Below are 27,848 nucleotides of genomic sequence, written 5' to 3' on the forward strand. Positions count from 1 at the left end.
GATTCTAATTCACAATGGAAACTAACGTGAAATTATTAGACAATGGCCACTCTGGGGGCGGAAGTTGAGTATTTTTTTATTCATTGATTACCGTCAACAAATCCTATGAAAATATCAAAATCAGCAAAGATTTGGTTTTGCCAGTAAATCTCGTCCATGTAGCCGGTGCCCAATGAAGCCATGTGCCAGCAGTCATAGAACTCCATTGTATAAAATATTGAAAACATGACTCAACTCATCCACCATTAATGTGTAGCACCCGCCTGGGTGATGTTTGAAATGCTCTACTTGCTTGGTACACGGTGTTTCCATTGAGAAATCAGCCCAGTATGTAGATTTATGTTCTGATAGCTTTTATTTTCATCCTTATTTCATTGGGGGAAATCAGTCTTATATTTCATCCTAACCATAATCCCTTAAAAAAAAGGTCTGTAATTTGTTGCAAGTAACTGACGTTGCAAACATCAAATTGATCAAATCGCAGTATGTTGTTTGACATGTTCTCCTTCTCCCCTCTTGTGCTTCCCCCAGGTGGTGACAACAGCTCTGACACTGAGAGCGCCCCCTCCCCCTCCCAGGCCGACCCCTCCAAGTCTGCTGACTCCAAGAGGGCAGACAGCGCTGCTGCAGCAGCAGACGGCCAGGGCTCCGAGCAGGACAGGGCTCAGGCCAGTAACGGGACGCCTCAGGAGCCTTCGTACGGGGAACTTCGCGTCAAGCAGGAGAAAAGCCCGGAGAGCAGCGAGAGTGGCTCTCAGGAGGAGCGGGCCAGAATGCCTGCCTATATGGGCGCGGTGCACCCCAAGACCGAACCCCAGGATGTGGACATGAAGAGCGGAGAGGTTCAGGTCAAGATGGAGCCCGAGGTCAAGGAGAAAGGAGAAAAGGGGGATCACGGCGAGAGGCAGAGGGATCTCCACTCAGATAATGACTCCAGCGCCACCTGCAGCGCAGACGAGGATGTGGAAGCAGAGCCTGAGAGACAGAGGTGCATATTCACTGTGCTCATGCCGTCACATTGTCTGTATACATTATTGTCAGTAGAGCTTTGTGCGGGTTCATGGACTTAGTATGACTGAGCGGTTTTGCTTTGTGCCTCCTCAGAATGTTCTCCATGGACAAGCCTTCGTTGCTCAACCCTCCAGGTACGGTGCTGATGTCCTCAGCCAAGCAAGCCCAGCTCAACATGCAGCAGCTGCAGCAGCGGGCCGCTGCCATCCCACCCATGGTTAGTCACTATAGCAACCTACTATTTTTTTTTGATCAGATTCATCCATTCAGAGAGGTATGGAGGTGGAGGCAGGTTGAAAGCATTTCTCATTGAGTCATGGTGAGCCACTTGATCACATTTGATCACTTTAGAATTATAAGCATTTCAGTTGTCAATCTGTTATTTGTAATCTGTATTTGTGGCCACCATCTAAAAACAAAAATCCAACTGTTGCCCTGCATGCTGTGCTGACACGATTCAATGTATTCTGATCAGTGAGTCAGGAGGATTTTATTTACCAAGGTTGTGACGTACACCTTCGACATACAAATACGTTGTCACCTGTTATTCATCCAGTATGTCCTTTTATCCTTCTACAACAATGGTCCAAAGATATTCTTGGCGTATATTTTTCGTCCGTGCAAGCTATCCGTGCAAGCATCTATACTCATTAGATGGTTTGGTCAGTATCTCGGTTAGTTTGTAGCTCACATTCCAACTCATCTGGACTGCCCCTCCCCCCCCCCCCCCCCAACTCCTCTAACTCATCTGGACTTCCCCTCCCCCCCAACTCCTCTAGGTGCCTGGTGCTTTTGGCCCAGGTGGCGTGGCCATCAGTGGCTTTGCCATGTTCCAGCACCAGATCAAAGCCGTGCACGAGTCGGCGCACCAGGAAGACAAGCAGAGGCAGGATCAAGGAGAGCTGGAGCGCAGACCCCCGTTCAACACGCGCAGCCCCACCGTACTCGACAGAGAGGGTGAGAGCAAAAACGCTTCTCTTTTCTGTCTCCATTTCTCTGTCTCTCATCCCTCGCTCCCTCAGCCTCCTTCCTTCCCCGTGGCTCCTAGCAGTAGACTATTTATAGCTCGTGCATTCTTTAGGGTCCCATTCATTTTCGTTTCAGTTTCGAAAAAGGAAATGTTAGAGGGCGATCCGGACTGTTGTAATGTAGTTCAGCCCAGAGCCAAGCAAAAGAAGTGAAGTGACCCTGTTTTACCTGCCGTGATGTGAATGGGGAGCCCAAGGCTCGGTTGATGTTCCTCTCAAATTGAGAGGGACTTTGTGTTGTCTTTTGAAGGTGCAGACTTGAGTGTGTCAGAGTAGGACAGTCTATGCCTCCGGGCAGACAGACATAACTCTGCCACTTAGCTTCACAAGGCATAGTGGCAAAGTCACAAGATAGACTGCATTTCTGCTCCATCCCCTCTTAGCAGCTCAGTCAGGAGTGCTGTGAAGAGCACATCCACTCTTAGCAGCTCAGTCAGGAGTGCTGTGAAGAGCAGACCAACTGGCAGTAGGCCACTTAGCTTTGACATCAACATGTTTGGGTTACATATGTTTGAGCAGGTTATGTGCCCAGGTTGGCGTGTTAGTTGTACATTCTCCCCCGTTTTGGGTCAGCTCAATGTGCACTGACATTGAGTTCTTCTCTTAATAGTGCATGTCTTCCCTTTGTCCTTATACCTGTGTACTGCAGGTAAGCCCTTCCCCTACATGCCTTATGATATGAAGCTGGCTCTGGACCAGGAGTCCCAGTGTGCTCGGCCAGGCTCTCCCTACAGACTCTCCCCCAGGGAGCTGAGCAAGGCCTCACCCCAGCCCGACCCGAACGCCCCCCGCTTCAGTGTGCCTCCAGGTAACAGCACACATCTTCTCCCCCCTCTTGCCTGCTCTTTCCCCATCTCCACCGTCACCATCCTGCCTTTCCTTGCCTAAGATCTCCACCGTCACCATCCTGCCTTTCCTTGCCTAAGATCTCCACTTCACCATCCTCTCTTTCCTTGCCTAAGATCTCCACTTCACCATCCTCTCTTTCCTTGCCTAAGATCTCCACTTCACCATCCTCTCTTTCCTTGCCTAAGATCTCCACTTCACCATCCTCTCTTTCCTTGCCTAAGATCTCCACTTCACCATCCTCTCTTTCCTTGCCTAAGATCTCCACCATCACCATCCCTTTCACGCATCTTCTCCCCACCCTCTTGCCTGCCCTTTCCCGATCTCCATTCTCCACCGTCACCATCCTCCCTTTCCTTCCCTAAGATTAGCTAGCCTCGCCCGATTCCTCATGAGTCTCTTGTGTTGAAAATGGAGGTGCCTCTTTTTGGCCGTGTTGGAAATAGAATGTTTTTTTGGGGGCGTGTTGGAAATAGAATGGTATATTCCGCTTGGACTAAACCACAGTACATGTCTGCACCAGCGTTTGGCTCTCAATTTGGCATATGGTTTGGCATCTTTAATCTACTCTAGCCTATTGTGCTGGCCTCTTGCTTGATGATCTTTCTGTGATGTTCAAGCCATCAAGAGCGGAGATGAGAACCTGCAATTGAGCTTTAACAGCTGTCTTGAATGATGCTCTAAAATGCCTTGTGTGCATTGGATGTTTTCTCTTATTTGTTTGTTTGTATGTGTTTGAATGGGATTGAATGCAAAATGTTTGACTGCCTATACTAAATTACAGTTATACTATATACAGTACAGGTTGCATTTAGCCAGTGAAATTTTGAATTCTCTAGCAGGTCTCTTTGAGAAATATTAGATCAGGAGAATGATGTTTGAATGCTCTTCCTACAACTTTCCTCTTTTTTCCTATTTAAAGGGAAAGTTGATGTTTGTCTATTTGGCTAGGTGCTTGTGTGGAGCAGGTCAGCTGGGCTCTGTGTATTTGTTGGTTGGTTGGTTTGTTTGTGCGTAACTGTTTGCGATATGCAGTGCAGCAGTTCCCAACCTTTTCCGACTCATGGGCCACTTGAACATTTTAAAATGTTGGCGGCACACATCCGACCGTAAACAGTACGGAGGCGAAATAATGTGTTCTCAGAGCACTTTTTTATTTTAACAATAAAATGAGCTGTCCATCAGCACCACACAGAGATCAGAAACTAAAAAGTGATGGGCTGTCTGTAGTACCGGTAGGGTAATTAACCAATAATTGATTGCAAATTAAATAAAGGTATCATCCAACAATCGAGAAATGCATTCTCATACACAACAAAAAAATAATACAAATAAATAAAATCACGAAGATCGTGATATTTGGCAAATGATTTGGCGACCTACTTGCAATACCTTTGCGGCCCACAGGTTGAGAATGGCCGATGTAGCGTTTGGGGAAATGGTATGTGGTCTTTAGGCCATGCAGAGCCTGTGGACATGAAACATTTGATCATATGACTCTAGTTAATTTGTGTTTCACCTCAGACAAGACAGGACACTGCTTTCAAGTCTGAAATGTACCTAGATTTGCTAGAAAGATGAACAACATTTCACCTTTTCGCCAACTAGGGCGCTGCTTGATGATGTCACGAGGTTGACTGTACAGTACAGTAGTGGAGTACAGGCTAGTTAAGTGCTTGTAGTAAGGACTTTGAATTCTAACAGGCTCACAGCACAGTATGCTGTTCTGTTTCTGACTTGGATTGTGGTTGTTTTGATTAATCAAAATGTTCAAACTCCTTACTACTGCACTGTACAGTCAACCTAGTGACATCTAGCAGCGCCCTAGTTGGTGAAAAGTTGAAATGTTGTTCATCGTTCTATCAAATCTAGGTACATTTCAGACTTGAAAGCAGTGTCCTGTCTTGTCTGAGGTGAAATGCAAATGAACTAGGGGTCATATGATCAAATGTTGCATGTCCTAAGAGCCAGCATGAGGGAAATACAGTATGCGCTCATACACCAGGTAGTAAGAGCCAGCATGAGGGAAATACAGTATGCGCTCATACACCAGGTAGTACGGTAGAAGTCAAACCAGCATCAACCAACTAGCGGCTGGTGCGCTAAGCTATACATCAACATACGAGAAAGTAGCTTGGTGAATTTCTAATTATAGTTGCTAGTCCCTTCGTTAAAACAACTCTGTGCTACCACAGCAGTTTTCCGTTAACAGCTGTAGTTTTCAAAGTCAACATAGTGTCATTCAATTAAACCAAGCCTCCACCCAAGCACCTAGAAAGTACTATACCTCTATAATCTAGCCCCCTCTTAGGGGAGTTGAAAACGTTCACATCTGTCTGTTTTGTTTGTCTGTTTTGTTTGTTTGTTTGTTTGTAGCATTTGGTAGCCATGTTAGTTTGAGTCAAGGGATGGGGGATGAAACCATAAGTTCATAAGTTTCTAGAATTAGTGATATAACTGAAAGGACTAGCATTTGCTTTAGATGCTACTGGTAAATTCTGGGCTTGTCATGTACTTCATACACCTGTATCAAACATGATGCATAATTCATAATCCCTCACCTGGCAGCTGGATTCGCGAGATCGCAATTGCTTGAGAAATCCATCGTTCCATGCTCCAAGCTATTGGTTTAACTCCATCTAAGCAGTTAGCCGGACCATTCAGCATCCAGAGGCAGGATTTAGGTGTGTCGAGAAGCGAGCCTGTGATAGACAGATGGTTCGTACAATCACCTGCCAGGTATTTTGTGAACGCACCGCCACCTTAGCCTGGGTAAACCCAGCCCCCACGTGACCTGCTCTCAGGCTTACCCTGCTCACGAGTCACAAGAGTTCTCAGTCACTAGCTAGTGACTGAGAACTCTGAGAGCAGGTCACGTGGGGGCTGGGTTTACCCAGGCTACCGCCACCTGCCCTTTTTCGAAAAACAGTTTCTAAAGACGGTTGTGTATAACAAACCATCTGGCAGAGTCAGGTTACTAGAGCCCCACGAGCGAATAGAAAATCATGTTGAAAAGGTCTGATTAGAGGAGTCTGACAACAGTCAATTCTTCATCCTGTCAATGTAGGCGTACCAATCATCAGCATGCAGGGAGAACATATTTCTAAGAATAAGACGTCAGTTTTCACAAACAATTGACTGCGACAGTTTTTCCTCATTTGTCACACGGGAGGAAGTGGTTGTCCCTGATGGTGAGCTGCAGCGTGACTGTTGATGTTTCACCAACAGCCCCCCTGCAACAGGGATTTATAAATGCCGTCATGGAGTGGCTTGGTTCCTTATCTCTCCTGTACAAGCCGGCAGGACGATGACGTCTGTGCCCACTGGACCAACTCTCATACAGCCATTTGCATTTTTGATTTTGTAGAGTGCAGGGCGTGCTTCCTGCAGGGAGGTAACTCTCTGTGTGTGTGTGTGTGTGTGTGTGTGTTGTGTGTGTGTGTGTGTGTGTGTGTGTGTGTGTGTGTGTGTGTGTGTGTGTGTGTGTGTGTGTGCGTGTGTGCGTGTGTGTGTGACGATGCATTTAGTCAGACCAGCCATCTCCCACAGTCTGCTCTGCTTTCCCAGGACACGGCAAAACAGACAGCAGGCATGGAGCAAGTTGACCTCAGGCTTAGGGCAGGCTATTAACTGAAGTCCTCTTTGCTTCAGCGTTCACTTCAGTCTGTCTGAATGATGCTCAATATTGGATCATGAAGTCTTTGAGGGGAAACAGGGCTTGATGGAACCCTTATGTTGGCTGTTTTGGAGTTGTGGTGTCTGGCAGGAAAAATATATATTTTGAGGAAAGCTTTAGGTTAGGCCGTGACACTGCTACTTCTCCCTCTGATAAGTGTTTTGTGGTTTTTGTGAGGAATTTGCTTTGATGGATTTTGATGTTTAGTCCAATGTCTATTGTCCAAACGTAGTAATCACTTGAGTCTTATTTTTGTCTCTCTCTCTCTTCCCACCAGTTCTCCACCCAGCCCCCAACCAGCTGGTCCAGAGCCTGCAGGATGGAGTCCGGGTGACGTTCAACAGACACAGTCGACCTCTCAACATTCCATCTCCTCCTCCGCTCATTCCAACCTCCAAGCCCACAGACAAGCCCTCCTTCATCCAGGGAGGCTCCATCTCCCAGGTAAGACACCAGAGGCACAGGGGTGGAGGGGGGGGGGACCATTGGAGCATTGCTATACCCGCCACACAAGCTGGGAATATTGCCGTATGCTGACATGGTGCTCTGGACATAGTTCTGTCAACTCCCAATTGTATTTCCCCAATCACCAAACAAAACAATCACCAAACAAAACAATCACCAAACAAAACAATCACCAAACAAAACAATCACCAAACAAAACTGATTTTTTTTTAACACTTATCATTACGAAAAGCTCTCAACAAACCACCCTTGTATAGTGTACCTTTTACATCACACTCATGTGAAAAAGTGACCCAGGGTGGTGGTGTGGCCACACTGCTTGGGTTAAGCACTTTAACTTGAATTAAAGGTCCCAATTCGTGCAGCTGTAACCTCTTAAAAACGTGTGTCTCTGGTCCATAAAACATGATTCTGGATTAATTTGTCGAAAATATAGCAACCCCGTTTGTTGTGACGGAGATCTCACTTCCTCATCTCGTCGCTTCCCAAGAATGGTCTGATTCTATAATATATTCAGAACTAACAGTTCCCATTGGCCGCTGAGGGAGAGCCCGCCCCAGGCTCCCAGCGGCCAATCAGATTAGCGTCTGTGGACCAGCACGCTAGGTTGCGAGTTATCGTTAACTTAACGGTTACTACGCTAAAGAGGACATCTCAAAATGCCTAGACTTACCGAATGCACCTCTGCAGTTGCTGGATCACGTACAGTTGGTGTCGCTCCAGCTAGAAGTGTTAATTTTGTGGCTATAGACAAAATGGTGCACGTAGCTTGTGTGAGAGAGACCCGCGCAGTATGTGTGAGGAAGCTCGTGACGTCCCAATTCCCCTCTGGGCAAACGAAGCGTTTGGGGGTGTGGCTTGGAGGAGACTGCTTGAGAGAGCTGGATAGGGACAAATCCAACTGGGGCAGTTCTGAGCTTGTGACCACTCATTACAGGGAGGGCTGACAGCAGTATATATGCATTTACAAGTAAAAACAGCTTTTGCACGGAATGGGACCTTTAAAGGAAGATTTTGCTGATTTTCAACCAGCGTTGTATCATTATGATGTTGGTAGTGTTTGTATGCAGATTTGTCTGCTCATTAAAACTTGTTGCATCGGTTCCGGAAGATGGCGGAGAGAGTAGCTGCGTGATTAACCACCTCTCTCAAGTCGGAAGAAATAAACCCACATAATAAGAATAATTTGACGGATGAATGGAGGAAATGAATGTGGGAACTCTTACAAGAAGTCAGAAAGGCAAAAACGAACAAAGCAAAAGTGAAAAACAGCAAGTATTGGACGTAAACTCCGAACGTGACCACGAGGGAGAAGAAACGGAGAAAATGGAACACGCAGAAGTGCTGCGAGCTGGGCTTGCTACAATTAGCAACGATATAAGAGAGCTCGAAGGGAGGTCCCGGAGGAATAATATCAGAATATTTGGCGTGCCTGAAGACACGGAGGGGAACTCGGCTAGCAAATACATGGAGCAGCTCTTCACTACCGAGCTCGACCTGCCAGAGGGGATTCAACTTCAGATACAACGAGCCCACCGAGCGCTCAATCAAAAACCGGGACCCGGTGCTACTCCCAGATCAATCGTCATCAACTTTCTCCAGTTCGAGGTAAAAGAAATGGTTCTGAAGAAAGCGTGGCAGAAGAAGATATGTGTGGGGGAGAAGCAAATCTACTTTGACCATGATTATGCTACTGAAATTGTCCAGAGGCGGAAGGCATATATGGGCATCAAAAAAGTACTGAAAGAGAACGGGATACGTTTCCAGACCCCATTTGACAGCATGCGGATTCATTGGAACAACGGAGTGAAGACATACGGAGACGCCAGGGAGGCTACACGAGACGTGAAGGCGAGAGGCTACACGGTGAACGTTCCAGGTGGAGGCAGCGCACACGGGCAGCGGGAGGAGAACGGAGGAGGAGCGCAGGAGCAGCGAAAGCAGTCCAAAGAGCGGAGCCAGGAAGTGATGCGGCGGGTGAAACAGAAGCTACAAGTATACCAGTCGAAATAGACTATTGCTTTGCTAACTACAGCGGATCGGGAAAAGCACAGGTATGGTGAAAATCAAAGTCAATGATGAAGAGACAGAGAAGGGCTGAAGATAATAAATAAGGAGCTAGACTTTTTCAACCATCTTTAATGCCCTTACCTACAAACCGGACTAGACACTAGAGTGTCAACAACATGGGTAAATAGATCCGCAGTGGGAATATTTGATTTTTGTTATTGTTTTTTCAGGCTTCTTTACATTATATCACATTCAGAACCGACTGATTGAGGTTTAGTTACATAGGTTGAGTTTAAGTTGGACATTACTAGATACTGGGGACTCACACTAGTTGGTTATAGTCCTAGGTCTAGAGAGGGGCCCTCTGAGAGATGAGGATTTCCCCCACACACACCAACGGTGAATTGGGGAGGTTACCCCTCATTTTGAAGTCCTATGTGTTATGTGTTTATGTTGAGTTTGTCAATGTCTATGATTGTGTAGTTCTAAACTGTTTGGGAGCATATATTCAGAGAGTGAGAAAACATAAGGATGACTAACAATATCAAGATAATGTCGCTGAATGTGAATGGTCTAAGCACTCCAGTGAAAAGAGAAAGGGTAATGACTAAGTTAAAAAAGGAGAAGGCACAAATTATATTCCTTCAAGAGACCCATTTATCCCAATTAGAACATGGAAAGTTAAAAAGATACGGATACAGGAATACATATTTTAGCTCATACAAAGGGGGACGCAGAAGAGGGGTTGCAACATTAATATCTAATTCAACACAATTTGATTATGAAAAGGAATTCAAAGACAAAGACGGCAGATTTATTATAGTAAAAGGAAGATTAGAAAATGAACCAATAACACTGGTAAATGTATATGCGCCCGCAGAGAGTGATAGATGTTTCTTTAAATCTCTCTTTGATGTCATAGCTGCAGAAACTGAGGGAACCTTGGTTTGTGGCGGGGATTTCAATGTCGTTATGAACCACATAAATGACACAACGAGTCGCAAAAAAACAAAAATGCAACTAACAAAGTTTGTAAATATGTCATTGGAAGAGATGGGGATGATAGATATATGGAGAACACTTCATCCTTTGGAAAGAGATTTTACACATTACTCAGCTGCTCATAAAGTCCATTCAAGGATAGATTATTTTTTTATTAATAAAGGTGATAGACACAGAGTGGAGGAATGTAGAATTGGAGGAGCAGATGTGTCTGACCATAACCCACTCTATTTGAAATTAAGCCTAAACAACAGGAAACGACATACAGTATGGAGACTCAACATGGGAATATTAAATAATGAAACAAGAAAGGAGATGATAAAGGCAGAAATAAAAAGATACATAGAAGAAAATAACAATGGAGCAGTGGACCCAACGATAATGTGGGATGCCATGAAGGCGGTCATTAGGGGAAAATTATTGGCTGCAACTGCTAGTCTAAAAAAGGCTAAAGCAGCGGCATATGAAAGCGATACTGGAAAATTAAGAGAATTGGAAAGGGAATATCAGGATACAAAAGATGAAGAGGTATATCAACAAATTAAGACCTTGAAAGCCAAGATAAATGACATACTGATAGAGGAAATTGAAAGAAGAAACATGTTTATGAAACAGAAGTATTATGAAGTGGGACCAAGAGCTACTAAATTATTAGCCAAATGCATCCGTAAGCAACAAGCAATCAATAATATATGTAAAATAAGGGAACCCCACACAAACGAGTTGAAATATGCACCAGAGGATATAGAGAAAATCTTTCAGAGATACTACAAAGACCTGTATACACAACCCCCATCTGCAGATGAAGAAGAAATGAAAGCATTTTTGAACTCATTGGATCTACCATCCATTGGAAATAAACAGAATGATATAATGACGGACAATATCACAATGCAGGAAGTGATGGATGCGATAAGTAAATTAAAAAATAATAAATCTCCGGGTGGCGATGGCTACCCCGCGGAGTGGTACAAGAAGTTTAGGGATGAGCTGGCACCATTACTCCTGGAATCTTTCAATTATACACTGGAAAGCAACAAAATACCACCATCATGGACTGAAGCAATAATCACAGTCATTCCCAAGCCAGGCAGAGATAAAGAACACTGTGGGAGTTACAGACCAATCTCGATATTAAACGTAGACTACAAAATATATACAGCAATTATTTCTAAGCGATTGAATACATTTTTAGCGGATTTGATAGAAGAAGACCAAACAGGATTTATAAGAGAACGCCAAGCGCAAGACAATATCAGGAGAACTATACATATTGTAGATGAGGCCCAAAAGAATAAACATAGTACTGTATTAATAAGCATCGATGCAGAAAAAGCCTTCGATTGTGTAAATTGGAAATTTCTATATGAAGTGTTAGAACGGTTTGGATTTAATAAGAAATCAATACAATGTATCAAGTCATTATATCAAGAACCCACAGCCAGGCTTAAAATAAATGGAAGTTTGACAGACAAAATTAATCTACAGAGGTCGACGAGGCAAGGATGTTGCCTTTCTCCAAGTCTATTCGCTCTTTTCATAGAACCCTTGGCTCAAGCAATCCGTGAAAACAAAGAAATTAAAGGAGTTAAAATAAAAGACACGGAACATAAGATTGGGCTCTTCGCGGATGACATCATCGCCTACCTGGAACAACCGAATAAATCACTTCCTACATTGATGAAGCTTTTAGAAGCATTTGGACATCTGTCAGGATATAAAATTAATGTAACGAAAACACAGGTATTAACACTTAACTATACACCATCAGAACTGATTAAGGAATCATTTAATTTCAATTGGAATCTCAAGAAAATAAAATACCTGGGGGTTAACATCACCAAAAGAATATCTAAATTATATAAAGCAAATTATAACGGAGTAAACCAAGAAATTCTAAAAGACATTGAAAGATGGTCCACTTTACCGCTGGACTTTAGCTCAAGGATTGAATCAATTAAAATGAATATTGTACCCAGACTTCTTTATCTTTTCCAGTCACTGCCAGTAGATGTCCCCCTAACCCAATTTGTGACTTGGGACAGGGTCATTTCAAGATTTATTTGGGGGGGGAAAAAACCCAGAGTGAGATATGAAACTCTCCAGCTGCCGAAAGATAAAGGAGGCATGACTCTCCCAAACTTAAAAGAATATTTTTATGCAGCCCAGTTAATATATATAGTTTGTTGGTGCAAGCCAAATTATAAAGCAAAATGGAAGGAAATGGAAAATGAGTTTGGGGGAGTGCCTATCCAGACCATTATTGGAGATAAGGGAGTTTATAAAAAAACTGGAAATCAAATTGACTCAATTACATCATTCACATTGGAAATATGGTTTAGAATAATTAAAAAGTATAGGATAAAAAAAGATATAAATTTGTTAAAATGGGTATCATTTGATAGTAGTTTCAAACCGGCCGATTACGATAGAGGATTTAAACAGTGGGTAACGAAGGGAATCACAGCATGGTGTACGTTAGTGAATGATGGGCAGCTGGAGAGTTTTCAGAATATAAAAGATAAATACAATTTGGAGAAAAACGAATTCTACAGGTATCTACAATTAAGGGATTATTATAACAAGGAAATCAAGGGAGATCCCTCCATAAGTGTTTGGTGTGATCAAAATTATAATTAATTCATATAATAATAATAACATCAGAATTATATCTGCGTTATACCAAGCATTGAAGACAAATAAGAACTCAACTAACTATATCAAAGAGAAATGGGAATCAGAGCTCAATATAAAAATCTCTGAAGAGGATTGGCAAAACATGTGGACAATACACCAAACATCCACCAGTTCACGGTTATGGAGAGAGTTCTCTTGGAAAAACTTGATACGTTTTTTTATCACGCCCAAGGTTAAGAGTAAATATTCAAATATAAATGTACAATGTTGGAGAGAATGTGGATCATCAGATGCAAATCACACACATATATTTTGGAATTGTTACAAGTTAACATTGTATTGGACTGAGATTCATAAGTTTGTACAGAAGATATTAAGATATGATATTCCTAAGAGTTACAGTGTACTATATCTGTGTAACTTCACTGAAGAAAATGTACAATTGCGAGATAGATATCTGACCAAAATCTTGTTAATAGCTAGTAAAAAAGCTGTCACAAGGAAGTGGGGACAAGTAGAACCTCCTACTCAAGGGCAATGGAGGGGTATAATAGAAGAAATCTATAGCATGGAGAAACTGACTTATCGATTAAGACTACAGGAACAACAACTGGAAGAGAAATGGGAGAAATGGACAATATTCAAATCACAAAACAGCGACGAAGATAACTGATAAAACAAGCAGGCAATTGACGGACACACTGGAGGAAAAGGAAAAATGAAAGTAGCACCCAAACAGTAATTTTTCTTTGTCATTTTCTTTTTTTTATAATTATGTATGTCCTTTTTGTATAAGTCTTGTCCTTTATATGTATACTTGTTCAGAAAACGAAACTCAATAAAAACTAAAGTGTAAAAAAAACAAAACTTGTTGCATCTGTGCCTGGAGTGTGCGGTCTCACCTCTTTTAATGGATTTTTTGCCGGTGACCAGCTGTCTCACTGACATTTTACGGTGTGCGTTTTCTTCACCTTGATAAGTCTATGCAGATGAACAGTGTTTACCTTCTCTCCATGTTTCCCTGCGCAGAGAAATCCCCCTCGTCTGCTTGCAGAAACTCTGCCCCCGCTCGTTAAGCCTGTGGATGCGATTCTCAGTGGATGCGCGCATACAGAAAAAATAAAAATAAACAATCAGTAGTTCAAACAGCCGCCCTCCAGCAGAACATCTGTTCACTTCTGCCAAATGACCTCATTGGCATCATTTGGAGATGCAAAATGCATCATTTGGAGACGGAAGTGGAGAGAACTGTAGAGCTCTCTGCACAGAAAACATGAAGGGAAAGGTACACTGTTCATCTGCATAATACTACCAACATTGTAATGATAGAAAGCGGGTTGAAAAGAAGCAATGTCTTCCTTTAACACCTAGTGGAGCGACAGCAGGTGTTAAAGTACTGTGGACGTACTGTACATTCTACTTTATTCTACTTTACTCTACTTTATTTTAGTTTACTCTATTGCATTTTACTGTATTTTACTTTATTGTTTACGTTTAGGGAGATACTGTGTTATGCTATGTGTGTTATGTGGATATTCATGCCTGAGTGCGAGCAGCTGTAACTTGTCCCAATTTCCCCCCGGGGATCATTAAAGTCTTTCTGATTCTGATTCTGATTCTGAAGAGTTTGACGCAGATCTCTCAAATATTAATCTTTAAACCAAGGAACATTTTCATTGACTCAGCAGTCTACTCTACACTGTCTCACTGACTGTACGTTGACTCAGCACTCTACACGGTCTCACTGACTGTACCTTCACAGTTGTGGGCAGTATGACAGGATCAAATTGCATCATTATGTAAAGGTCTTGTGCGGCTACAAAGTTTTGAATGACTACTATATTTTGAGTGTGGGGAGAGGGTACTCACAGTGTGAATGAACAAGAACAGTATTTCCCTGGTAATTAGTCCAGTGTAAAAGCTATATAGACCGTGGAACATAGACTACTTTTTGATTTGTTGATAAGTCATACATGGGCAAAATGCGGCCCCAGGGCCGGACCTGGCCCCTGGACCATCTCAATCTGGGCCCCAACGCCCTCAAGAAAAACAAAACAACCCCCAAAAACTCAATAAAAGGCAGAATTATCTTAGTAAATCCCATCTGCTAGAGCCATTGGATTTGTATCACTATTATATCGGGAGATTAACGAGAAATTACCAATAACAGCAAGGGAGAGGGTTAAAAATAGGGAGACCCCCGCGAAAATTGGGAATGTTGGCATGTATGATGTCCAATGTGTGGCCCTTCGCTTACTTTATGTGACAGTATGGCCCTCTGGAGAAAAAAAAAATTGCCCACCCCTGTGATAAGTGAGTACTCGAATCATTACATCAAAGATGACATCAATAACCACAATTTGTAAATATATTGCTGTAACACCATAGGACCAGGGCCAGCCTTTTCAACATCACTCTCTTGTTTATGCACCGTGACTAACCTGCCCTTTGCAATCTGTCCTCCTTGTCCCTGCTGTTTCAGGGAACTCCTGGCACATACCTGCCGTCCCACGCTGTCTATGGGCCAGAGGGTACAAAGAGCTCTGTGGGCTCCATATCCCTGGGTCTGCCTCGGCAGCAGGATCCCATCAAGCCTGGTAGGACAGCAAACAGTCATCACACCTCTTCATGTTATTACGCCACTGTTTCTCATTATTGTCAAGCCTGGTAGGACAGCAAACAGTTATCACACCTCTTCATGTTATTACGTCACTGTTTCTCATTATTGTCAAGCCTGGTAGGACAGCAAACAGTCATCACACCTCTTCATGTTATTACGCCACTGTTTCTCATTATTGTCAAGCCTGGTAGGACAGCAAACAGTCATCACACCTCTTCATGTTATTACGTCACTGTTTCTCATTATTGTCAAGCCTGGTAGGACAGCAAACAGTCATCACACCTCTTCATGTTATTACGTCACTGTTCTCATTATTGTCAAGCCTGGTAGGACAGCAAACAGTCATCACACCTCTTCATGTTATTACGTCACTGTTCTCATTATTGTCAAGCCTGGTAGGACAGCAAACAGTCATCACAACTCTTCATGTTATTACGTCACTGTTTCTCATTATTGTCAAGCCTGGTAGGACAGCAAACAGTCATCACACCTCTTCATGTTATTACGTCACTGTTCTCATTATTGTCAAGCCTGGTAGGACAGCAAACAGTCATCACACCTCTTCATGTTAGTACGTCACTGTTCTCATTATTGTCAAGCCTGGTAGGACAGCAAACAGTCATCACACCTCTTCATGTTATTACGTCACTGTTTCTCATTATTGTCAAGCCTGGTAGGACAGCAAACAGTCATCACACCTCTTCATGTTAGTACGTCACTGTTCTCATTATTGTCAAGCCTGGTAGGACAGCAAACAGTCATCACACCTCTTCATGTTATTACGTCACTGTTTCTCATTATTGTCAAGCCTGGTAGGACAGCAAACAGTCATCACACCTCTTCATGTTATTACGTCACTGTTTCTCATTATTGTCAAGCCTGGTAGGACAGCAAACAGTAATCACACCTCTTCATGTTATTACGTCACTGTTTCTCATTATTGTCAAGCCTGGTAGGACAGCAAACAGTCATCACACCTCTTCATGTTATTACGTCACTGTTCTCATTATTGTCAAGCCTGGTAGGACAGCAAACAGTCATCACACCTCTTCATGTTATTACGTCACTGTTCTCATTATTGTCAAGCCTGGTAGGACAGCAAACAGTCATCACACCTCTTCATGTTAGTACGTCACTGTTCTCATTATTGTCAAGCCTGGTAGGACAGCAAACAGTCATCACACCTCTTCATGTTATTACGCCACTGTTTCTCATTATTGTCAAGCCGGGTAGGACAGCAACCAGTCATCACACCTCTTCATGTTATTACGCCACTGTTTCTCATTATTGTCAAGCCTGGTAGGACAGCAAACAGTCATCACACCTCTTCATGTTATTACGTCACTGTTTCTCATTATTGTCAAGCCTGGTAGGACAGCAACCAGTCATCACACCTCTTCATGTTATTACGCCACTGTTTCTCATTATTGTCAAGCCTGGTAGGACAGCAACCAGTCATCACAACTCTTCATGTTATTACGCCACTGTTTCTCATTATTGTCAAGCTGGGTAGGACAGCAAACAGTCATCACACCTCTTCATGTTATTACGCCACTGTTTCTCATTATTGTCAAGCTGGGTAGGACAGCAAACAGTCATCACACCTCTTCATGTTATTACGCCACTGTTTCTCATTATTGTCAAGCCTGGTAGGACAGCAAACAGTCATCACAACTCTTCATGTTAGTACGTCACTGTTCTCATTATTGTCAAGCTGGGTAGGACAGCAAACAGTCATCACACCTCTTCATGTTATTACGTCACTGTTTCTCATTATTGTCAAGCCTGGTAGGACAGCAAACAGTCATCACACCTCTTCATGTTATTACGTCACTGTTTCTCATTATTGTCAAGTCTGGTAGGACAGCAAACAGTCATCACACCTCTTCATGTTATTACGCCACTGTTTCTCATTATTGTCAAGTCTGGTAGGACAGCAAACAGTCATCACACCTCTTCATGTTATTACGCCACTGTTTCTCATTATTGTCAAGCCTGGTAGGACAGCAAACAGTCATCACACCTCTTCATGTTATTACGCCACTGTTTCTCATTATTGTCAAGCCTGGTAGGACAGCAAACAGTCATCACACCTCTTCATGTTATTACGCCACTGTTTCTCATTATTGTCAAGCCTGGTAGGACAGCAAACAGTCATCACACCTCTTCTGGTTATTACGTCACTGTTTCTCATTATTGTCAAGCTGGGTAGGACAGCAAACAGTCATCACACCTCTTCATGTTATTACGTCACTGTTTCTCATTATTGTCAAGCCGGGTAGGACAGCAAACAGTCATCACACCTCTTCATGTTATTACGCCACTGTTTCTCATTATTGTCAAGCTGGGTAGGACAGCAAACAGTCATCACACCTCTTCATGTTATTACGCCACTGTTTCTCATTATTGTCAAGCTGGGTAGGACAGCAAACAGTCATCACACCTCTTCATGTTATTACGCCACTGTTTCTCATTATTGTCAAGCTGGGTAGGACAGCAAACAGTCATCACACCTCTTCATGTTATTACGCCACTGTTTCTCATTATTGTCAAGCCTGGTAGGACAGCAAACAGTCATCACAACTCTTCATGTTATTACGTCACTGTTTCTCATTATTGTCAAGTCTGGTAGGACAGCAAACAGTTATCACACCTCTTCATGTTATTACGTCACTGTTTCTCATTATTGTCAAGCCTGGTAGGACAGCAAACAGTCATCACACCTCTTCATGTTATTACGCCACTGTTTCTCATTATTGTCAAGCCTGGTAGGACAGCAAACAGTCATCACACCTCTTCTGGTTATTACGTCACTGTTTCTCATTATTGTCAAGCTGGGTAGGACAGCAAACAGTCATCACACCTCTTCATGTTATTACGTCACTGTTCTCATTATTGTCAAGCCTGGTAGGACAGCAAACAGTCATCACAACTCTTCATGTTATTACGTCACTGTTTCTCATTATTGTCAAGCCTGGTAGGACAGCAAACAGTCATCACACCTCTTCATGTTATTACGTCACTGTTTCTCATTATTGTCAAGTCTGGTAGGACAGCAAACAGTCATCACACCTCTTCATGTTATTACGCCACTGTTTCTCATTATTGTCAAGTCTGGTAGGACAGCAAACAGTCATCACACCTCTTCATGTTATTACGCCACTGTTTCTCATTATTGTCAAGCCTGGTAGGACAGCAAACAGTCATCACACCTCTTCATGTTATTACGCCACTGTTTCTCATTATTGTCAAGCCTGGTAGGACAGCAAACAGTCATCACACCTCTTCATGTTATTACGCCACTGTTTCTCATTATTGTCAAGCCTGGTAGGACAGCAAACAGTCATCACACCTCTTCTGGTTATTACGTCACTGTTTCTCATTATTGTCAAGCTGGGTAGGACAGCAAACAGTCATCACACCTCTTCATGTTATTACGTCACTGTTTCTCATTATTGTCAAGCCGGGTAGGACAGCAAACAGTCATCACACCTCTTCATGTTATTACGCCACTGTTTCTCATTATTGTCAAGCTGGGTAGGACAGCAAACAGTCATCACACCTCTTCATGTTATTACGCCACTGTTTCTCATTATTGTCAAGCTGGGTAGGACAGCAAACAGTCATCACACCTCTTCATGTTATTACGCCACTGTTTCTCATTATTGTCAAGCTGGGTAGGACAGCAAACAGTCATCACACCCCTTCATGTTATTACATCATTATTGTCAAGTCTGGTAGGACAACAAACAGTCATCACACCTCTTCATGTTATTACGTCATTATTGTCAAGTCTGGTAGGACAGCAAACAGTCATCACACCTCTTCATGTTATTACGTCATTATTGTCAAGTCTGGTAGGACATCAAACAGTCATCACACCTCTTCATGTTAGTACGTCACTGTTTCTCACTATTGTCAACTTGCTCTCTGCCATTTGGCTGGCATGCATCTCATTATTCAATCCAAGTCAGGCCAGACACCATTCTGCCTTCAGTGAATAAATGACTGTCCTAGATCACCCCCTAAACCCCCCACCCCCCCCCACCCCTCTACTGTGATTGTCTATATTGTCCTTGAACAAGGTCTTTCCACAGACAGGCCGTCCTACAAACAGCATCTTGTTCAGGACATGTTCTCAAAGTTGTCAGAGTTACATACTGTAACAGTTGTTCAAATTGAGTAATTACACAATCTGACTCAAAAAATGCAATTGTTTTTTAATCAATTTATATCTCATAAAACTCATTCAAGTTTTTATTTTGTTTATTTTTTACATATTTTCATCTAAAACAGAACACTAAAATACTGAAAGGCTATTTACCGTAATCGCTTACTGGAACCATATAACCACAAAATAGTTGGTAAGAAGTAGCACAAATCTTGCAATACTTTTTCTTTTATTGAAGGTTGCCTGTGCACAGATCAACAAAATTCATCAAATTAGACAAGAGCAGGCCTGTTAACTTTAAACAGACATTAACTACCAACTAGGGGTGGGATAGTATTGCAATACTGTGATATGCTAGTATTGCGATGTATTGAGTATTGCGATATATTGCGATTATTTTGCTTTTTTCAATTGCAAATTTTGTCCCCAAAAGGAAAAAACTTGGTCACCTTCTGTTTTATCTAATGAGATAACGTTTCCAGTCTGTTCACTTCACTTCAATCATTTTTATTGCCGCAAAATGGGATTGTCAAGCAGACAGACTGACCATCACTGTCATAAATGTTGCATGCACTTGACAATTTATATGATAAAGTATTACGATATTTGGTATTCGTGCGATACAATATATTGCCATACAAAATACTGCGATACTATGCTGTATCGATCCCCCCCCCAAACCCCTACTACCAAACGTCCTCGCAGCACCGCTCTCTGCTGTTTACCCAGACCTGACAGAATGAAACGTCATCGCAGCACAGCTCTCTGCTGTTTACCCAGACCAGACAGAATGAAACGTCCTCGCAGCACAGCTTTCTGCTGTTTACCCAGACCAGACAGAATGAAACGTCCTCGTAGCACCGCTCTCTGCTGTTTACCCAGACCAGACAGAATGAGACGTCCTCGTAGCACCGCTCTCTGCTGTTTACCCAGACCAGACAGAATGAAACGTCCTCGTAGCACAGCTCTCTGCTGTTTACCCAGACCAGACAGAATGAAACGTCCTCGTAGCACCGCTCTCTGCTGTTTACCCAGACCAGACAGAATGAGACGTCCTCGTAGCACCGCTCTCTGCTGTTTACCCAGACCAGACAGAATGAAACGTCCTCGTAGCACAGCTCTCTGCTGTTTACCCAGACCAGACAGAATGAAACGTCCTCGCAGCACAGCTCTCTGCTGTTTACCCGGACCAGACAGAATGAAACGTCCTCGCAGCACAGCTCTCTGCTGTTTACCCAGACCAGACAGAATGAAACGTCCTAGTAGCACCGCTCTCTGCTGTTTACCCAGACCAGACAGAATGAAACGTCCTCGCAGCACGGCTCTCTGCTGTTTACCCAGACCTGACAGAATGAAACGTCCTCGCAGCACAGCTCTCTGCTGTTTACCCAGACCAGACAGAATGAGACGTCCTCGTAGCACGCTCTCTGCTGTTTACCCAGACCAGACAGAATGAGACGTCCTCGCAGCACAGCTCTCTGCTGTTTACCCAGACCAGACAGAATGAAACGTCCTCGTAGCACAGCTCTCTGCTGTTTACCCAGACCAGACAGAATGAAACGTCCTCGTAGCACCGCTCTCTGCTGTTTACCCAGACCAGACAGAATGAGACGTCCTCGTAGCACCGCTCTCTGCTGTTTACCCAGACCTGACAGAATGAAACGTCCTCGCAGCACAGCTCTCTGCTGTTTACCCAGACCTGACAGAATGAAACGTCCTCGCAGCACGGCTCTCTGCTGTTTACCCAGACCAGACAGAATGAGACGTCCTCGCAGCACGGCTCTCTGATGTTTACCCAGACCAGACAGAATGAAACGTCCTCGCAGCACGGCTCTCTGCTGTTTACCCAGACCAGACAGAATGAAACGTCCTCGCAGCACAGCTCTCTGCTGTTTACCCAGACCAGACAGAATGAAACGTCCTCGCAGCACTGCTCTCTGCTGTTTACCCAGACCAGACAGAATGAAACGTCCTCGCAGCACAGCTCTCTGCTGTTTGCCCAGACCAGACAGAATGAAACGTCCTCGTAGCACAGCTCTCTGCTGTTTACCCAGACCAGACAGAATGAAACGTCCTCGCAGCACAGCTCTCTGCTGTTTACCCAGACCAGACAGAATGAAACGTCCTCGTAGCACCGCTCTCTGCTGTTTACCCAGACCAGACAGAATGAAACGTCCTCGTAGCACAGCTCTCTGCTGTTTACCCAGACCAGACAGAATGAAACGTCCTCGTAGCACCGCTCTCTGCTGTTTACCCAGACCAGACAGAATGAAACGTCCTCGCAGCACAGCTCTCTGCTGTTTACCCAGACCAGACAGAATGAAATGTCCTCACAGCACAGCTCTCTGCTGTTTACCCAGACCAGACAGAATGTGGCACACTGGTGCAGAAGGAGTGAGCATCTAGTTGGGTTGCATCAAAAGGCTTTTGTCCTCAGTACACCTCACAGTTGACCTCTGCGGTTTCCACACACCGTCTCCCTCTGGTCTCCCTCACCTAGGGGAAACTTATTTGCACATACCAAACATTTGACCAGAATGCAACGCTCTACAATGCTCAAGGTAATCCTATACATCATTTGGAAAACCATGCTGTTAGTGTGCAAGTACTGTGTGACAACAAAACAGGGAATAGGGGAATATACTTTTGTAGATTCAGTGTTCTCATGGAGTGGATCACTTTTTTCATTTATTTTTTAACCATTTGTATCTTTTAGAATTTAAATCTTAATACATTGTCATTTTTAACATGGCATCACTAATAGACACTAATCATGCAATACCAAACTCTCTCTGCTCCCTTCTCTCTCCCAGGAGTCCCAATGCCATCCATGCAGGATGGTAGAGGCAACCCCGCCAAGGTGGGCGACGCTCTGAACTTCAGAGGATCAATCACTCAGGTAATGGATGGCAGACATGACTTTTGAGGGGGACAGACGGTAGAAGAAGGTCTGCATGGCTGAAGATAATACTGACTGGCTGAGTGTGTGCCTACTACACTACTGCAGTGGTTCCCAACCGCCGGGAAGCATTTGTTACCGGGCCGCGAGGAAGCGTTATGATTTGGCAAAAAAACCCATTTGTGCCATAATTACATTCAACTTGGGCTTGGCATGGTCTGTCTGTGCTGTGACATGATGGTGCCAACCTGCACCTTTCCTCAACCCTGTCATGCCCACAATACACACACACACACATACACACACACACACACACACACACACATACAGTACATGTGCACGGTCATCAGACGCTTGTGCCTCGCTGACCAAACTAGACGTGTGGTGCACGGAGCTATAGCTTATTGAGTAACGTTAAGCAGAGTTTATTTAGGAAGAGGTAGGGGAAATAAAACGATGATGATAACACACACACAGAGGCTGCGACGGCCAAAAAAAGAAATAATAATAAATCCTTCAATAGGAAATACGCCCACTTAAGGTGAATATTCCGAGATACCCACAAAAGCACCAACATCATATCTCTCCCATCACTCCTCGACGGAAAAAGATTGGGAACCCGTGCATTACAGCTCTCTCTCTTTCTCTCTCTCTCTAACAGGGCACACCAGCCCTGCCCCAGTCCAGCATTGCTGCTGACCTCCTGAAGGGCACAATCACCAAGCTGGCTACAGAGGAACTGAGCAGCCCAGACAAGAGCCGGGGAGAGCAGCTGGCTAAAGGTCACGTCATCTTCGAAGGCATGAGTGGTCACATCCTCTCCTACGATGGTAAGCTCTCTTGTAATTATTTCAAATGCCAAACCACTTTTGTGTGTCGTGTTCTTGTCTTTACTCAAGCTCGCATATCTGAACAGGAATGTTTGTGAATCTCTCAAAAGTGAACAAGAACCCCCGGGAAGCCACCCGCAGCCCCAGAACAAGCCATGAGCTGAAACGCACTTACGACATGATGGAGGGAGCCATGGGCAGAGGACACCCTGGCAGGGAGGGGGCCCCATTCGAGGGTACGGCTTGTGTGTTTCTGAATAAGTGTTACTGCTCCATGTATTCTGTATCAGGAGAGTGACGGCAGCTGTGTGTTTCTCAGGGTTGATTAGTAGAGCCTTGCCAAGAGAAGGTCTCCATGGAGATTCTAAGGAGAGGCCGCTGATCACTGGATCCATCATGCAAGGTAGCTACTAGCTAATCTTAAAACTCTCACATTTCCATAGCTCATTGTTAATAGTGGTATCAAACTATAATTAGGGGAGATAAAAAAGAGAGGTAGCTGTCCAATATGGTTGCAGGGAGTTCCTCGGGTGTTGAAGGCAGCAAAAAGGGAAGACATCCGAGGCACTTAAAAACCCTTTATTCTACAGGGATATACCAACGCGTTTCGACTCAAAGAGTCTTCATCAGGGTAATTAGGGGAGCTTAAAATACTTTTTCCAATTCTCTGCAGGGACACCCAGAACTTCTGCGGAGGCCTATGAAGAGAGCATCAAATATGGGAAACAGATCAAGCGAGAGAGCCCGCCTATCCGCTCTTTTGAAGGGGGTATCGGCAAGGGCAAGCCCTATGAGGGAGTGAATACTATCAAAGAGATGGGCCGCTCCATTCACGAGATCCCCCGACAAGACCAGTCCCAGGACAGCCGCAAGACCCCTGACATGTCGGACAGGAGAGTTATGGATGGCTCCATGTCTCAGGTAAGACAATGTGTGAGTCTGCCTTTTTATTTATTTATTCATATATTTATATATACATATATTTATATATACATATATTTGTGTATGTGTAAATATAAAATAAACAGTAGATAATTAACATGAGTTTTCATGTAGAATATATCATCATAGCCACACTAGATTTCAGATTATTGGCTGTGTCTATACTGAAGTAAGATACTACTTAATGTCTATCACTTGCTACATTTAGCTTATAGTTCAGCGTATAGACTGACCCAACTATTGTAGCACCTAACCCTAACCCATTTACTTCAGGAACCAGGATGTTTGTTGTGCCATTGCAACTTTGTACAGTGAACACAGCACCATATCATTGAGTTGCAGTATTTTCATGCTTTTGATGCTCTGCGTCAGAGATTTTTGGCAATCAGATGTACTGCTGAGTTTGGCATGCCACAGCTGTATTCAAAACAAAAACAGTGTTTGAATATATGTAACATCAACGAGTCAAATATACATAACTGATGTCATCAATGATGACATCAGTCCCCTCCCCCATTTTCTCTCCGATTGTACTTGGCCAATTTTCCCCCCTGCTGGCCTGGTCGCTGCTCCACCCTCTGCCGATCTGGGGAGAGCCATAGACTAGCACCATGCTTCCTCCGACACATGCGCAGTTGCCAGCCGCTTCTTTTCACCTGACAGCGGGGAGCTTCACCGGCAGGACATAGCACGTGGGAGGATCATGCTATTCCCACCAGTTCCCTTCCGCCCCAAACAGGCGACTCCCACCGACCAGAGGAGGCGCTAGTGCGATGTCATCAATGATGTTGACAAATCATCGCAGCCCAGTAGTTTTCAGAGTCTGATCAGTGATAAAGTCTGTCACCGCAAACAATTAACCGTTCTCTGTTTACCAGATTCACCCTCTGAACCAGCCTACTATCAAGCACAATGTCAAGTCCCTAATCACCAGTCCCAGTAAGCTCCCCCACACCATGCCCCAGCTGGAGGCCATGGAGCGAGCCAAGTATGAGGAGAGCAAGGCGGAGCGGGTTCGACACACTTCCGTGGTCAACTCTACCACCTCTGTCCTGCGTTCCACGCACCAGGAGGCCAACAAATCCCAGCTTAGCCCAGGCATGTATGAGGACGCCAACGCTCGAAGGACCCCTGTTGGCTATAGCACCAACCCCGTGTCCAGAGGATCACCCATGCTGGGACGTGCTCCCGAAGGTATATTCCATCGTCGCTCTTTAATCACCAACTGCAAACTTGTTTTCAGCATTCCAGTACTGCAGAAGGCCTAAGAACAAAATATCGCTGTAGTACCTGCCGTGGGCGGATTTTTTCTACTTTTTTTTCTGGAGAATCTAGTAACAATCAATATCTGTCATTGGGCCAAATTTCAGGTCTCTGCGAGACCAACTCAATTATTTGAATTTGAATTTGAATTTGCCTCGCGGTAGACAAGGGGGAAAAAAAATGAACCAGAGCAAAAACAATAGGCTTGAACCCCTAATAACATGTTGTGGCAGACAAGTGAATGTACTTTCCTGTTTTTGCTTTCTGTGATTGATATGCTTTCATGATCTTATGTTGAGGTATCAGAGAGCCGCAGGAATGAGTCCGGAAAACATCGACGCTAACACTCCCGGTTCTTCACTGTTTTCGCCTATGGGATTTTTGAATGGGTTTTTGGCGCGATGCTTCAAATAAGGTCTGTGGTTAACGCAAGCTTAATCAAACGCGAACCAGTGTTCAGCAGGATAATCTTCACACATGAGGACCACTTTTATACGTTTTTACGCTTTTACGTGCCGCTAAAAGGGCGGCTAGCTAGCAAACGGCTAAATGAGACTACACTGTTGAGTCGACGGGGATATTATACGTCAATAACGTCATCACTTCAAAGGATGAACACGGAAATTCTCTTTCCCTCACCTGGTTCTGCCCGGGGTAATCAGTGCACAGCAGCGCACACATCAACAACACTCCAGGTTGAGTGGTGACGTGATGTGGAAGCCTATGCGACACTGTGTGTAGTTGTGGATTAGCTTAGCATGAGCTTTTTACTTCTAGGGCTCGCATCATGAAAGTGGTCCTCATGTGTGAAGATGATCCCGCTGAACACTGGTTCGCGTTTGATTAAGCTTGCGTTGCCCAGAGACCTTGTTTGAAGCATCGCGCCAAAAACCCATTCAAAAATCCCATAGGCAGAAACAGTGAAGAACCAGGGAGTCCGGGACTTCCGCCTTCCGACTACAAAAATACGTCATCCCTGCGGCTCTCTATTCAAGTAATGAATAACTAATTCGCTTGAAATCTTGGTTTGTTTTTCTCTCCTATGAAGGAGCTATGAGCTCTGGGAAATCTGTACCACATGAGAGGAAGCGTGCCATGACTCCCACCCAGAGAGACAGTGTCCCAGCCAAGTCTCCAGTGTCGGGTGGCGACCCGGGAGCCTCCCACAGCCCCTTCGACCCCCACCACCGGCCTGGGGTCCCTGGAGAAATGTACCGACCCCACCTGCCCCCACACCTTGACCCCTCCCTCTTCCACAGAGTCCTGGATCCCGGTACAGTACCTAAACCCTGCCACCCATTTACACTGTTTCCTCTGACAGAACAATAATGGCCCTGATTCTGAGTAAATTGATGAGTAGGGCCGGGTGAAAACAATCGATATATCAATATCAAATCAATATTAATTTCAAGGAACTAATATCGATTCATAAATCCCCATGTCAATATTTTAATATAATGCCTTTTCCCATGGATGTTTGAAGCTTTAACCCCATTAGACTCACATAGTTTAGTTCTTAGCGCAACGAGACATCTCTAAACATTAATATTTTTAATAATGCATCAGGTTAGCAGGTTCCTTGTACAATTTACAGCATTAGTTCTTTGAGAATCTCTTTCATCTCCAAGAAAAATTGGTATTGTAACTGAAATATCGATATCGAATTGTATTGAATCGGAATTGGATTGAGTGGTGATACCCAACCCTTTTGACGCGAGCAGCTCAGGCCTTCTAATTCATAGGCACTACATGTCCACTGTCTTTTTCCAGTTATTGACGTCAGCAGTGGCGATCAGTATCTCAGAGCCTTCTGCTCATGTTTGGTGTGTTTTTTAGTTTTTGTTTGTTTTTTTCTTTTTTTCCTGCCTTGTGTAGCGGCTTACATGTTCCCCAGGCAGCCGTCCCCGACAGGCTACCACAACACCTACCAGCTGTACACCATGGAGAACACCCGGCAGACCATCCTCAACGATTACATCACTTCCCAGCAGATGCAAGTCATCCCACGGCCCGACCTGGTCCGGGGCATGTCGCCACGGGAACAGCCCATCGCTATCCCGTACCCAGCCGGAGCTCGAGGTACGCCCTCCACCAGCTGACCCCAGAGGCCATGGGCGGGAGGGGCTGTAGTGTGTGCAGACTGTGTGCTTGTGAAGTAGTGGCTACCTTTTCCAGACGCCCAGAAGCAAATGACACAGACAAATTTGCCGATTTGCTCGACATATTGGGGCTGCAACCGATTCGGCTTCTGCTCAATAATTCTTCAATTGGATATGGTCATACAAACCTCCGTTTGCTGAGTGGAGCCTATTACAAGTTGACCACTGTTCCACCCTCCTTGCAGCCCTGTTGCTAATTCACCAATTTGTAATTAGGAGCAATAACAGATGAAGGTGTTGGGTTTCAGCTAAGTGTATACAGTGTTCATACATTCAGAAATTGGTGGAT

The 27,848-nt window shown here is 44.2% G+C and overlaps 1 protein-coding gene across 2 annotated transcripts in view; it reads left to right on the forward strand.

The window, feature by feature from the left end:
• ncor1 (nuclear receptor corepressor 1) overlaps nucleotides 1-27,848 on the forward strand; it is an 82,808-nt gene that overhangs the window by 35,516 nt on the left and 19,444 nt on the right. For both annotated transcript variants that reach the window (XM_083645340.1, XM_083645341.1), the window contains exons 7-20: nucleotides 532-988; nucleotides 1,105-1,228; nucleotides 1,791-1,968; nucleotides 2,689-2,847; nucleotides 6,839-7,005; nucleotides 15,158-15,272; nucleotides 22,280-22,365; nucleotides 23,027-23,195; nucleotides 23,306-23,431; nucleotides 23,515-23,598; nucleotides 23,869-24,116; nucleotides 25,016-25,331; nucleotides 26,449-26,673; nucleotides 27,276-27,479. In XM_083645340.1, coding sequence (XP_083501466.1) covers nucleotides 532-988; nucleotides 1,105-1,228; nucleotides 1,791-1,968; nucleotides 2,689-2,847; nucleotides 6,839-7,005; nucleotides 15,158-15,272; nucleotides 22,280-22,365; nucleotides 23,027-23,195; nucleotides 23,306-23,431; nucleotides 23,515-23,598; nucleotides 23,869-24,116; nucleotides 25,016-25,331; nucleotides 26,449-26,673; nucleotides 27,276-27,479 — 2,658 coding nt within the window. The remainder of the gene's footprint in view (nucleotides 1-531; nucleotides 989-1,104; nucleotides 1,229-1,790; nucleotides 1,969-2,688; nucleotides 2,848-6,838; nucleotides 7,006-15,157; nucleotides 15,273-22,279; nucleotides 22,366-23,026; nucleotides 23,196-23,305; nucleotides 23,432-23,514; nucleotides 23,599-23,868; nucleotides 24,117-25,015; nucleotides 25,332-26,448; nucleotides 26,674-27,275; nucleotides 27,480-27,848) is intronic.

Source organism: Poromitra crassiceps (genome assembly GCF_964638095.1).
Source record: "Poromitra crassiceps genome assembly, chromosome: 1".
Classification (NCBI taxonomy): Eukaryota; Metazoa; Chordata; class Actinopteri; order Beryciformes; family Melamphaidae; genus Poromitra; species Poromitra crassiceps.